General features: G+C 29.2%; 2 protein-coding genes across 2 annotated transcripts; one reads left to right on the top strand and one right to left on the bottom strand.

The window, feature by feature from the left end:
- Positions 1-1,349: 1,349 nt before the first annotated feature.
- Positions 1,350-3,426, bottom strand: LOC105624507 (transmembrane emp24 domain-containing protein eca). The gene is made up of 4 exons (XM_012205867.1): positions 3,294-3,426; positions 2,891-3,111; positions 2,223-2,369; positions 1,350-1,735 (listed from the first exon to the last, which is right to left on the bottom strand). Exons 1-4 carry the CDS (start codon positions 3,424-3,426, stop codon positions 1,586-1,588), a joined length of 651 nt encoding a protein of 216 aa, XP_012061257.1. The 3' UTR covers positions 1,350-1,585.
- Positions 3,427-3,903: 477 nt separating this feature from the next.
- Positions 3,904-5,064, top strand: LOC105624551 (DDRGK domain-containing protein 1). Its single transcript, XM_012205912.1, has 2 exons — positions 3,904-3,979; positions 4,268-5,064. Exons 1-2 carry the CDS (start codon positions 3,904-3,906, stop codon positions 5,062-5,064), a joined length of 873 nt encoding a protein of 290 aa, XP_012061302.1.
- The last annotated feature ends 6,984 nt before the right edge of the window (positions 5,065-12,048 follow it).

The raw sequence follows: 12,048 nt of genomic DNA, 5'->3' as shown, positions 1-12,048 counted from the left end.
ATCGTTTGAAATCATTGGGAATGATTCAAAAGCAAGGGAATTGGGTTCCATATGAACTGAAGCCGAGAAACGTTGAACGTCGATTTTTCACATATGAAATGCTGCTTGCCAAACATAAACGAAAGAGTTTTATGCATCGTATAATCACGGGTGATGAAAAATGGATCTACTACGATAACCCAAAGAAGAGGAAATGGGAACCACCTGGCCATTCAACATCGACAGCCGAATATTCATGGAAAAAAAACTCGTATTTGGAAAAAAAACGTGTATTTGGTGAGATCAGCTTGGTGTCGTGTATTATGAATTGCTCAAACCGAACGAGACCATTGGGACTCTACCGAACACAATTGATGAAATTGAGCCGAGCACTCAAGGAAAAACGCGCCCACTACTACTCCAGGCATGACAAAATTATTCTCCTGCATGATAATGCTCGACCACATGTTGCGCCGCCGGTCAAAACCTACTTAGAAACACTCAAATGAGAAGTTCTACCCCACTCACCGTATTCTCCAGACATTGCTCTTTCCGACTACCACTTGTTCCGATCGATGACGCATGGCTTGTCTGAGCAGCACTTCACATCACGTGAAGATACCAAAAATTGTATTGATGATTGGATAGCCTCAAAAGATGAAGCGTTCTTCCGATGCGGTATCCACATGCTACCAGAAAGATGGGAAAAAGTAATGGCTAGTGATGGCCATTACTTTGAATAAAACATGTACCGTTCTTTCACAATAAATGCTTAATTTTTTATAAAAATCGGCGGAAACTTATTTGTATTCCCAATAACTTGAACGCGTCCATTGTCGATTCAATTCCCTTATTTTTAACTAAACTAGAATTGAGGAGATAGAGAATTTTTGCAATTTTAGAATTAGAAAATATAATTATAATAAAGTAAAATCAGAAAAACTGCCTTTCCTCCGATTTCGGATGAAACTAGGCATTCGATACGTTTTTGCACAAAATGAAAGACTGGCAGAAAAAAGTACGGAACTGCCCTGCGAACTGAGATATTAAACATTAAAATTGACGATTATTGAAGTTAAGCCGGAATCAGACTATGCATTGAAGATTCAGATTAAAGATTAAAGATTGAAATTTCACCAATAAGGAGAAAGAAATTTTGGCTCTTTTTATTCTGATTGATCAAACTTCAATCATTCTTCTTTGTAATCTGATTCCGGTCTTAGGAAGTCTGAACGTGTGCAAACTATTGGCCTATAGTTATATCGTCTGGAGACTTAAATTTGAGACTAAAAATTTGAAAATTCCGAAAGCAGGAAAAAGATGATGTAGAAATTTCATAATATAGAAAAATAAAATAATATCTATAGATATTTTATATTTAAGACACTTATTTTATTCTTATTAACTTACTACACATTACACAATTGCATATATAATCACAATTAATTTATTTACTGTAGAAAACAATCGATAATTCAATAGAAATATGTTCATTTGATAAGCACCGTGCTCAAATATTATGATGGAACTTTCCTAACGCTACGAATGAAATTTAGACGTACAAATGATGAACTAAAATCAAAACGCGCGTTTTATATCGTAATACTTAAACTAATTTCTTTGCCTCGAAGAAACTCTTGAGATGTTTCATTTGCCATGCACCCATAATCAGGACAACTACAGTCTGAGTCAGAGACCACCAGAATACACGACGATGAGTGCTTTCAGACGTTTGCCTAAACCGTTCTTCCCGATACTGAAAAATTATATATATTTTTATACAATCTCTCCGTAATGTATCTTTTTTTATAATACTCGAGATGTTGCTTTATATATAAAGGACATTTTTCAATAAGTCTGTATAACAGAGTAAATTGTTACATTCTTGTTGTTTCTTCAACATTAAATAAGGATGAAATGAATCTTGCTGAAAAACGTCCATAGAAACTATTGGTGAATTAGATCACTCATACTACATTGGATCAGTACATATTAAAAGTTGCTTTATATGTCAATGCAGTGATACAATATAATCAACCTTCACAATAAAATAATATGCATATATATTTTGTTAAATAATGTTTGGTAAATAATGACATATCATTAGTAGTTAATCGTTTAAAATATTTATATACTTTTGCATTTAACTTTGGTAATTTCATATAAAGAAACTTTTGGTATATACTAATCTAGTAGTGCAAAAGTAATCGAATTCGCTATAAGTATTATTAATTACTTCATACCCTCTGGTAGTTTTGCTCTTTGGTTATTTGTCCGACTTGATCTAGAAGTTGACGTATTCTAAGTTGGAGTTCTGATAACTTTTCCTTTTGTGCTACATTGGCGTAATCAATTGCATGTTCCCCTACTTGAATATCCAGATGTACTCTCTGCAAATGGAATATTTTTCCAATATATGTGTGTGTCCTTCATTTTTATTTTCTTTCTCACTTTGATTCATTTGGTATGACAATAATTGTATGACGTCCCTGGTGAAAATTTTTCTCAGAATTTTTCATATAATTTTTTAGAATTTCTATATAATTTTTCAGAATTTCTCTAATTTTATAACAGAATTTTATAACATTTTTTATACGAATTGGAACACTTCTTAGAAAATCTATCATCTTTCTCTCAGAATTTTTCATATATATTAATTATGAAATATCGTAAGATTTTTATGATTTTTTGTAAGTATAATTTCTGATGAAATGTTACAAAATCTAAAAAAATTCAAAAATACTTTTTAAAAATTATGGGATGAGAAATTTCAGAATATTTTAGAATTCATTTGTATGAGAAGTTCTGAGAGAAAATGTAAACTTTCCGAATATTTCTGAGTATTTCTGAAAAATGTTTCAATTCGTATAAAACTTATGAGAAAAATTTTTACCAGAGGTATGTATCTTACCAATTGAGTACCGCTGAACCAGGCAGTGCTGTTCGAATACAAGCAGATTACGTGCTCTCCTGGCGTATGCGAGGTAAAGGAAATTCGACCTTCAGAACTATAAACTCTTGAGAGGATAGGTTTGTCATCGGGATCCTTTACTTCAACGTGCATACCAATGCCAGGACTACTTGGCATGAAACCTCCGCTTCTTGGATCATAAAGTTCTACTTTGTAATTGACTGCAAATTGCAAATAAAAAATATTTATTGCTGAATAAATGATAGGCAAAAGTAAAAAGTGAGCAATGTATCTTGTTTAATTCATTTTCTTTTTGTAAATTTTTATCTCGCTACAATTGAATGAACAATAATTGAAAAAGAAGCAGTAAGGCTAATGAAATAATGAAATTATTGAATTTTACCTAAAACCGTAGTGTCATCGGGGATCTCTTCGATGAAACATTTCCTTTCAGTTTCACCGATATGAAAATACAGTCCTGTTCCAAATTGGAGAGTGCATAAAAAAATGAAAAAAATACTTCCGTATTTTAACATGTTTCGCGTAACAGTTTATCACCAGTGACAAGATAATTATGAAATCACGAATAAACGTTCGCACGCATGCCAGACGAGAGCTAACGAAATCCAATGAAACCAGAGCAAACTGGAGTAGAGGCAACCATACGGAATACACGTCACCTTCGGAAAGCAAGACTGAGTAAGATCAGCTAGGTTCTTCAATTAAAGTCTTCAAAAAAAAATTGATTGTTGGTCAAATAGACGTCACGTCGATACATGTCTGTGTGTATTTCGGTATCTGCAATATCTACATGTGGCACCGTCGAGCAGTTATAATATAGGAAATATCTTTCCTATATGCGTAGACTGTTTCGTTGCGCTGTAATCGCTGGAATTGGCTAGAACTGTCCTAGCCATACCTAACCAGAGGAAATCGGATCAATACAAGTTGTCAACAGTTGTCAAATTGAAGCAAGTTGAAGTCGAGGATCTTCTTTTTGAACCTCTTTAAGAATGGATATCGATCTGTTAATATATTTCTCTGTAGTAATCATTATACTAACTATCATATGTACTGCTCTTTTACAAGGTAGAAACTTATTTTATAAACCTTTAAGATAGAAACTTATTTTATAACCCACTTTCTTAGCTTTTTACATATCAACTCGTATTTCTTTCTTGTCACTATGCTCCGTCTCATTTAATCTTTAGATTGAGAATCAAATGATGTTTACTAGCAACATTTAATCGAATTGACGAGTTATGTTCATGGAAAACTAATAGTGGAACAATTAGGAATATATAAGAAATCTATCTCGTTTGTTAAAGAAAATTGTTATACATATCTCACATCAATAAACAAATAAATAAATTTTAGTTTTAGCTAAGCGGAATGAACGAGCCAATATCCAAAATGCTGAGGTGGAACCTCAGGGTCAACCTAGACAGTTGAGGCGAGTAGGCGCTGTAAGGAACGTTAGACGTCGTATGCAGGAAAATGCTAATCATGCTAATTACCGACCTGAGGAAAATGACAGACAGATCTATCAAGATAATGACGAAGATGAAGATCATAAGATAGGAACGAAAAAACGAGCAAAGTTAGCAGCTAAGGCAGAAAAGAAGATCCAGAGAGAAGCGGCTGAACGAGAGAGAGAGGAATATAAAAAAAGAGAACAACTTTTACAAGAAGAAAGAGATAAACAGGCTGAGAAAGAGCATGTTGAGCAACTACGAGCAGAAGAAGCAGAAAAGAAAGCTAGAGAAGAAAAGGAAAAGCAAGAATATGAAGAATATTTGAAGATGAAGGAAGCTTTTAGCGTGGAGGAAGAAGGTTATGAACAGGAAAACAGAGAATGCGAAGAGAACTTATTGCAAGAATTTCTTGCATATATTAAGCTCAACAAAGTGCTGGTTTTAGAAGATCTAGCTGCACATTTTGGACTTAAAACAGCGAATGTAGTAGAAAGAATTCAAGAATTGCAAGCTAATGGTAATTTAACTGGCGTAATTGACGATAGAGGAAAGTTTATTTACATATCGGAAGATGAACTTGAAGCTGTTGCTAAATTTGTGCGTCAACGTGGTCGAGTTAGTATCACTGAATTAGCTGAAAATTCGAATAATTTAATTAATTTGACTCCTGCAAAAAACTGTAGCATTTCTGCTAAATAAATAAATTATGCCAAGTTTAATAAAGAATATTAGGTGTGGCGTTTTTTTAATGCCATCTAACGGGAAAAACCTAATATACGTAATATACCTAATATACATACCTAATATATATTGTATTAAGAAGATGTATAAGAATATATATTATATTATTCGAAATAACTAACTTTGACCGGGTTGGCATTCTCTATCGTATTTGATGTATTATATTAATAATATTTTATTATTAAAATTATACTATTTTATCGATTCGTTTAGCAATATTGCTAAACGAATATAATTATTGTGATATAATTATAATGTTTGTAAATATTTATTTATAATATCAATTTATTACGATGTCGAGAGTAATTATAAATTTTAATTAATTATCATTCTGCTGTATTTCTAGTAATCTGCAATTCTTGACGATAATATTGAAGCATCGTTACAGTGTTGCGTAGATATTACTTTCTTTTTATAACGATCATTATTTTCTTTTTGTAATGGCAAAAAGGTAATACAATAGAGGATAGGTCATGTACAAGAAAGGGCATATACAAAGGGCATATACAAAAACATAAGGTATTAAAAGACATAAAGCGAATCAGACAATCATAGTATACAAACGTAAATTTATGTTGCTTTCCTTGATGAAATTTTTCTCAAAATTTTTCATATAATTTTTCAGAATTTTTATCTAATTTTCAGATTTTTTTCATAATTTCCAAATAACTTTAATTTTTTAGAAAATTTCTCAGATTTTTTAACATTGGAACACTTTTCAGAAGTATTGAGAAAGTCGTAGATCTTTCTAGAATTCTTCATATATTCTAAGACTTCTTAAAAATTTCTCATTCTATAATTTCTGATAAAATATCTCTTCTAAAATCTGACAATGTTTATTTTAAAAAAAAATCATAGAATAAAAAATCTTAAAATATTTCAGAATTCCCAAGAGATTGAAATGGATTCGTATGATCATTGCCAAATTCAAAATTCTGATTTTTCTTAAATATTAAATTGTGCATATTTTGAGGACATATCAATAAAAATATATTTTAAGTCTCAATTTGATATGTGATGTTTTACTGATACTTATATTAATGATAGATATACAGAGTGTCCCAGAAATAGGTAGACAACTTCGGTATCATATTCTACTATCCCTAAGGATGAAAAGGTCATATAAACATAAATCCGGAAATTCTTCCTTTTTGAAATATAAATATTTTTTTTGTTTACGAGAGAATATTTTAAAGGTTTGCAATTTACTTGAAGAAATTGCTGAAAATAATTATCTTATTTTTCACGGTGCTGAGCTTCTCTGAAGTTTCTGTTAATTCATGCATATGAATATATCATGAAACAAATATATCTGCTACTTCAATATTTGAATAAATCAAATGAATAGGAAGATTGGTCAAACACGATACCTTTAGATTTTTATTGACCATTGATTTCATTTATCTTACAATTGAAAAAAATCTTATCCGCCTGATTTCAATTTTTCTCATTTTTGAACGAAAAAAATTTTGACAATTCTTACATAAAGAAGACTTAATTTTTAATATTTTATTTTACTATGGTATATTGTCCCAATCTTTTTTTGATATGGTTTCATTAACGATTTTTTTATGTTCTTTTTAATATTTAATTTAATTTTTAATAATAATTTTTTCATCTTATACAATTACTCTTATTATTATAATGGCTGAAGATGACTAAGTCGAAACGTTCTATTTATTATAATTATTGTAAAAATTCTTATATCTTTTAAGATATAGATTAATATCTTAATAAATTGTATTATCTTATTTTTAAGCTCGTGTAATTTAAGAATTCTTAATGAAATTCTCAAAATATAAAATTATAATATGAATTATAGAGAGAAGAAAGGAAATAGAATTAATGAAAGATCATTTCACATAATTCCGATTTCGGATCTAAATATGTCTATTTTTTTATTAATTTTCAAACCGGCGAGTCAAGTTGCTGTTATATGACATTTAACTTTCTTTCGATATGTAAAACAGCGACGGAATTTTACGACGCGATGTGCGTCCTGACGACATGTGGAATCGATGTTGCATCAGATTCTAGTTTACCTTAAGCAGGAATTACACACGTTGATTCTCATTTTCCCCTAAGAATGTATAATTTATTTTGCAGTGGGCACGGCTAATTACGACTTAAGCATATTGTAATCCCGATACTGAAAAATTGCGATTTAAACAAATTTTCGATTTTAATATATTTTCTTTTTGCTTCGGTTTACTTTCTTTCCGAGATCCTCATCACTGACGTTCTAATATATTTTCGCGTCAGAAATATTTACGATTCTCTTAGTTTTTGCCTAATCAAAAAAAATTGCAAGATTACAACAATAATTATTCATATAAATGAATAACAAAACAACTTGCGGAATACAATTATTATTATAGATAAAATGAAATATATTTTTTGTAATTAAGAGGGAGAATTAAAAATAAGAGAATTTTGAAATGAGATGAAAAATATATGTTTCGCGAAAGATTAATGAATATTAAACAAACAATTCTCGTGAAAATACTGCAGCCGCGCGCATTATCTTTCCAGTAAATCTTATATAATTATATAAATGTTAATATGAAAATCCTCAAGGATAACAGTTTTCGAGAAATACATTTTAAACGATATTTCTTGCCAGTCATAGAGGGGCAAGTTTTTGCATTAAACACATGCGTGTATATATATATATATATATATATATGTGTGCACACGTCCATATTTTATTGCTTAACATTGTATTTTAGTAAAATAAAATCGCATTCTTGTATCGTTCTATTTAAGACGAAGTCTTCTTTTCATTAGTAAATGAATCTGCCTTAATGAGATACGAACGATATATGTAGTTACATTAATATGTAGTTACATTAAAGAAGACATACGAATTGACAAGAATTAAAATAATTACATTGAGAAAAATAGTCCGATTGAATTAAATAATAATTCTGTGTATGGTGGAAAATGAACGAATCAGCATTTTCTAGTTAAATCTATTAGAATTCTAGTTGAGTAACTAGAATTTTGATTGATATTATTCTGATAAAAATAAGAATTTTAGTAGATTTTACCAGAAATATTATATTAACCAAAATTTCGGTTATCTTAATTAGAGAACTATAATAAATTTAATTTAAAAATTAAAAATTCTGATTCGTTCATTTTCGATTAGAAATTTTTTCAGTGTAGTGTTAAAGGGAATTAAAATTTTAAAGGATTCCATAAATTATTGATGAATGTATCAAGTGTTTCATTAATGTAAATATGATTTTATGAGTTTCTGTCATTTTCATATATGCGAATATTCCGCGCGACCCTGATAAACTATACAGAGCGTCTCAGAAATACGTGGCCAAACTTTGGTATCATATTCTATTGTCCATAAGGATGGAAAAATGTCGTAAGTCCGGAAACTCTTCCTTTTTGAGATATAAACATTTTTTTGTTTATTTCAAAAGTTTAAAGATACACACGATTGAAGTAAATGTTGTGATAGAAAAAGTGATACTGTCATCAAAGGCAGCTTATTGTAATAAATTAGTTTTTATTTAAACGTTGCATGATTAAGTATTATCAAAATGATTTATTTAAATATTAAGGCAGCAGATATATTCATTTTATATATGAACGAGCTAATGGTAATTTTAGAAAAACTCTCAACATCTGTATTGTAAAACATAAGGTCATGTTCAGCGATTTCTTCAAGTAAATTACAAACCTTTAAAATATTCTCTCATAAACAAAAAGTATTTATTTTAAAAAGGAAAAATTTCTGTACCTATTACAATTTTCCTTATGGACAGTAGAATACGATACCAAAGTTTGGCCATCTAATTCTGGAACATCCTGTATAGATCATCAATCATTATTTTTGATCGGTGAAATGATATGATATCGTCTCTAAAAAAACAAAGAAATTATAAGATTATCCGATCATAATATCTTTTATTTGAAATTTTTCATTGTTTACAGTAAAGTAAAAAGTAAAAATAAGTTTGCGATATTAATTTAATTTTTTTATCGAAGATTCGTTAATAGACCGCTAATAGGATCACTAATAGACCGAAATTTTGATTTCGATTTCGGTCAAAAATCAAAGTTTCAATTTGATTTTAGTTTTGATCGAAATTAAGAGAAAATTTCAGTAGGTGCAAGTTGCAACACATCGATGAACGTTCAAAAAATAATTGTTCGGTTTTAATTATTAATAAAAGTTGATTAAGTATAAATCAATTTGAGTATAAACTTTAATATGATTCTAATAATAAATGATTTGATTTTTTTTAAAGTTGAGGATGCAATATTATTATATTATTATTAGATATTTTAATAAAATCTTATTTTTTAAAGAATATATAAATTTCTGAAAATCATACGATCTCTAAAATTAATCTAAAAAATGTCGATTTAGAAATTGAATTACAACCGAATATTCGTTTTCAGCCGTAGGTCAAAATGTGATTTTCATCGGACTCTAAAGGCTAATATTCGATTTATAACAAATTTTTTAAGCCTGTTTTATTTAGCTATAGAATAAAGAAAATACGAGGGCTTCTCTGTCCTGCAGACAATTAACTTACTTGAAAAATTTGTCGTATGACAAATTAATACCAGCCTAATACGCGCGTTACATATTTTTATTATTTCGAACAGACTGACAGAAAATAAATATACTTTTTTGCTGCTTTCCAATCTCCAATATGCATTTATTTACATTGACACAACGATTAATGAATATCATAATATAATTATCGAGTATGTCCATCGAGTTTTATTTGTTCAATAGCCACGGGATATCCCCACTCGTTGATGAAATCAGACCAAGGAAGGGAGTGTCTGAGACTATGTAAGAACGGCAGAATTGAAGAACCAGCAGTCTTCTTAGGAATCTGTGTCACGTTTACTTCTAACTTTCAAGACTCGACTATTGAGCCTCGATCGATCTTTATTAGATTCAAGAAAAAACGGAAACAAGCGTTAAATTTACGTGGAACTAGATTCACGAGATTGAGAACTAAACGGAGTATTTTGCAGTGACCTTTAAGATCTACATATGTGTCGATGAGGTGCAAGATTTTAGATTGTCAAGGCAACTCCCCGACATTTTTACCTAGTGTCAGGTAAGTGGTGAAAATTAAAACTGTGAAAAACAATTTCTGCACGCCGATCAATCCTTTGATTGACCTTCTTTCTTACAAAAGAACAACCAAATGTCAAAAACGTCATGAGTATATCGTTTTGATCGTATCTGTTTGATCAAACTTTCGCGAATGACTTTCTTTGTAACTATTTGACAATTAAAAACTTTAATTTCCTAGATTCGCATATATTTATACTCAATGGATTAATTTTTTTTTCTCTATGTGCCGTTGGCAGATTAATAAAATATTGTACAAATTTTTTCTAGTTTCATTTATCTACTTTATCAATGTGAATAATCATTTATTAGTACTGTCTAAATTTTTTGAAGTGGAATCTCGTTCTAAATAGTGAAAATTGAACCAGTTTTGAAAAAGAATATGATTCAAGTTTTAATTTTTTAAAACTAAGAAATTTCATTCTATAGTGTGGGATTCATTTTAAAAGTTTTAGAGTAGGTAGTTTAAAACTTTAGATTATCAAAATGTTGCACGATATCTCAATTTTTTCTGGATTTTAAAAGGAAAAAGAAAAAATATTGATATTATTGAAACACATTACGGGTTCAGAGACGGATTAAACGCAATTAGCGAAGAATTTTCGTATAATGTATTACTTTTACAGATTTGAAAATCCTTTTCCAGAATTAAAAAGTACACGCATTGATATACTATACTAGTTTGGTGTTTATGCTGAAAACGAAAAATTTTTTTGAAATTGAAGTTTTTTTATACTATTTCTTAGCTTAATATGTGGCGATTAGAATTAAATCGTGACAATATTTGCTTGATATAAAAGCTCTGCAATCTGTATAACTTTCGAAATTGAAGATTACAAACATAATAGATTACATAAAGAAAAATAAAATTGGAATTTTTAGAATTAGACTTTAGACGCTTAATTAAATATGGAAACTTTTTACGAAAATATTTAAACATATGTGATATTGATATGATATGATATTGATAGTAACATGTATAAATAATGTGTCGATAACACGTTAATCATCTTATTGATCTGTAAAATATTTTGCGATCCCATCGGATTTTCCGGAAAAACATACTAATAAGCATATATGTATATATAAATGCATTGTATCCAATAGGAAACGCAGAACAATCAAATATCGACCAATTTATTTCGTACATGTGATCAATAGTTTATAAGTACAAGTATTTGTATTCTAAATAAAAGTGTGACCGACATCTTTCAATATATCTTTCAAGTCTAGATAAAAAACGATATTATATTTCATCTTTTATCTGTATAGACATATAAAATCATCTTTATCTTATCTAAGATACGTTTATGTGTAATTTATGTTATTTTTGTCTAGATAATTTTGGTTTATTTAAGCGGGACTTTAGACTTTGGCAATGTATGTAATTGTACACACGGATGTGACACAATTTTAATTGTTTTCTATAAATAACACAATCATCGGCTGACAGTTTGTCTATCATGTAATCTTGTAGATTTTTTCAGCTGTTTTTTGTGACAATTGTAATTTTTTCGAATACACTCTGATGAAATGGTAAAAATGAAATGGTAAAATCAAACAAAATTGTCAAATAAAATTATGTATAAACATACATAAATAAATATAAATATTCATGAACATATACATATATGAAATATATTCATACATGTTTATATATCTCTTTCTTTTGTAAAGTTACTTTTTAGTGTAATAATAATGTGAAAACATTAAAAATAATTAAAAGAATAATTTTCGCATTGTTCGCATTTTAGAAAAAAACAAGTTTAGAAAAAAGTGTAAAAAAAATTTTTCATAATTGTTTATACATAATTGTGCACAATTTT

Source organism: Atta cephalotes (assembly GCF_000143395.1).
Source record: "Atta cephalotes unplaced genomic scaffold scaffold00081, whole genome shotgun sequence".
NCBI classification, from domain to species: domain Eukaryota; kingdom Metazoa; phylum Arthropoda; class Insecta; order Hymenoptera; family Formicidae; genus Atta; species Atta cephalotes.
Note: the sequence above shows the minus strand (reverse complement) of the source record. Positions and strands in the feature narration are given on the sequence as shown.

Excerpts from the sequence above, each read along its gene's own strand:
- LOC105624507 (XM_012205867.1), bottom strand. The coding sequence starts at position 3,426 with ATGTTAAAATACGGAAGTATTTTTTTCATTTTTTTATGCACTCTCCAA. Across the intron at positions 3,112-3,293 it reads CGATGACACTACGGTTTTAG|TCAATTACAAAGTAGAACTT; the intron begins GTAAAATTCAAT and ends TGCAATTTGCAG. Across the intron at positions 1,736-2,222 it reads AAGAGCAAAACTACCAGAGG|TATCGGGAAGAACGGTTTAG; the intron begins GTATGAAGTAAT and ends ATAATTTTTCAG.
- LOC105624551 (XM_012205912.1), top strand. The coding sequence starts at position 3,904 with ATGGATATCGATCTGTTAATATATTTCTCTGTAGTAATCATTATACTA. Across the intron at positions 3,980-4,267 it reads ATGTACTGCTCTTTTACAAG|TTTTAGCTAAGCGGAATGAA; the intron begins GTAGAAACTTAT and ends AATAAATTTTAG.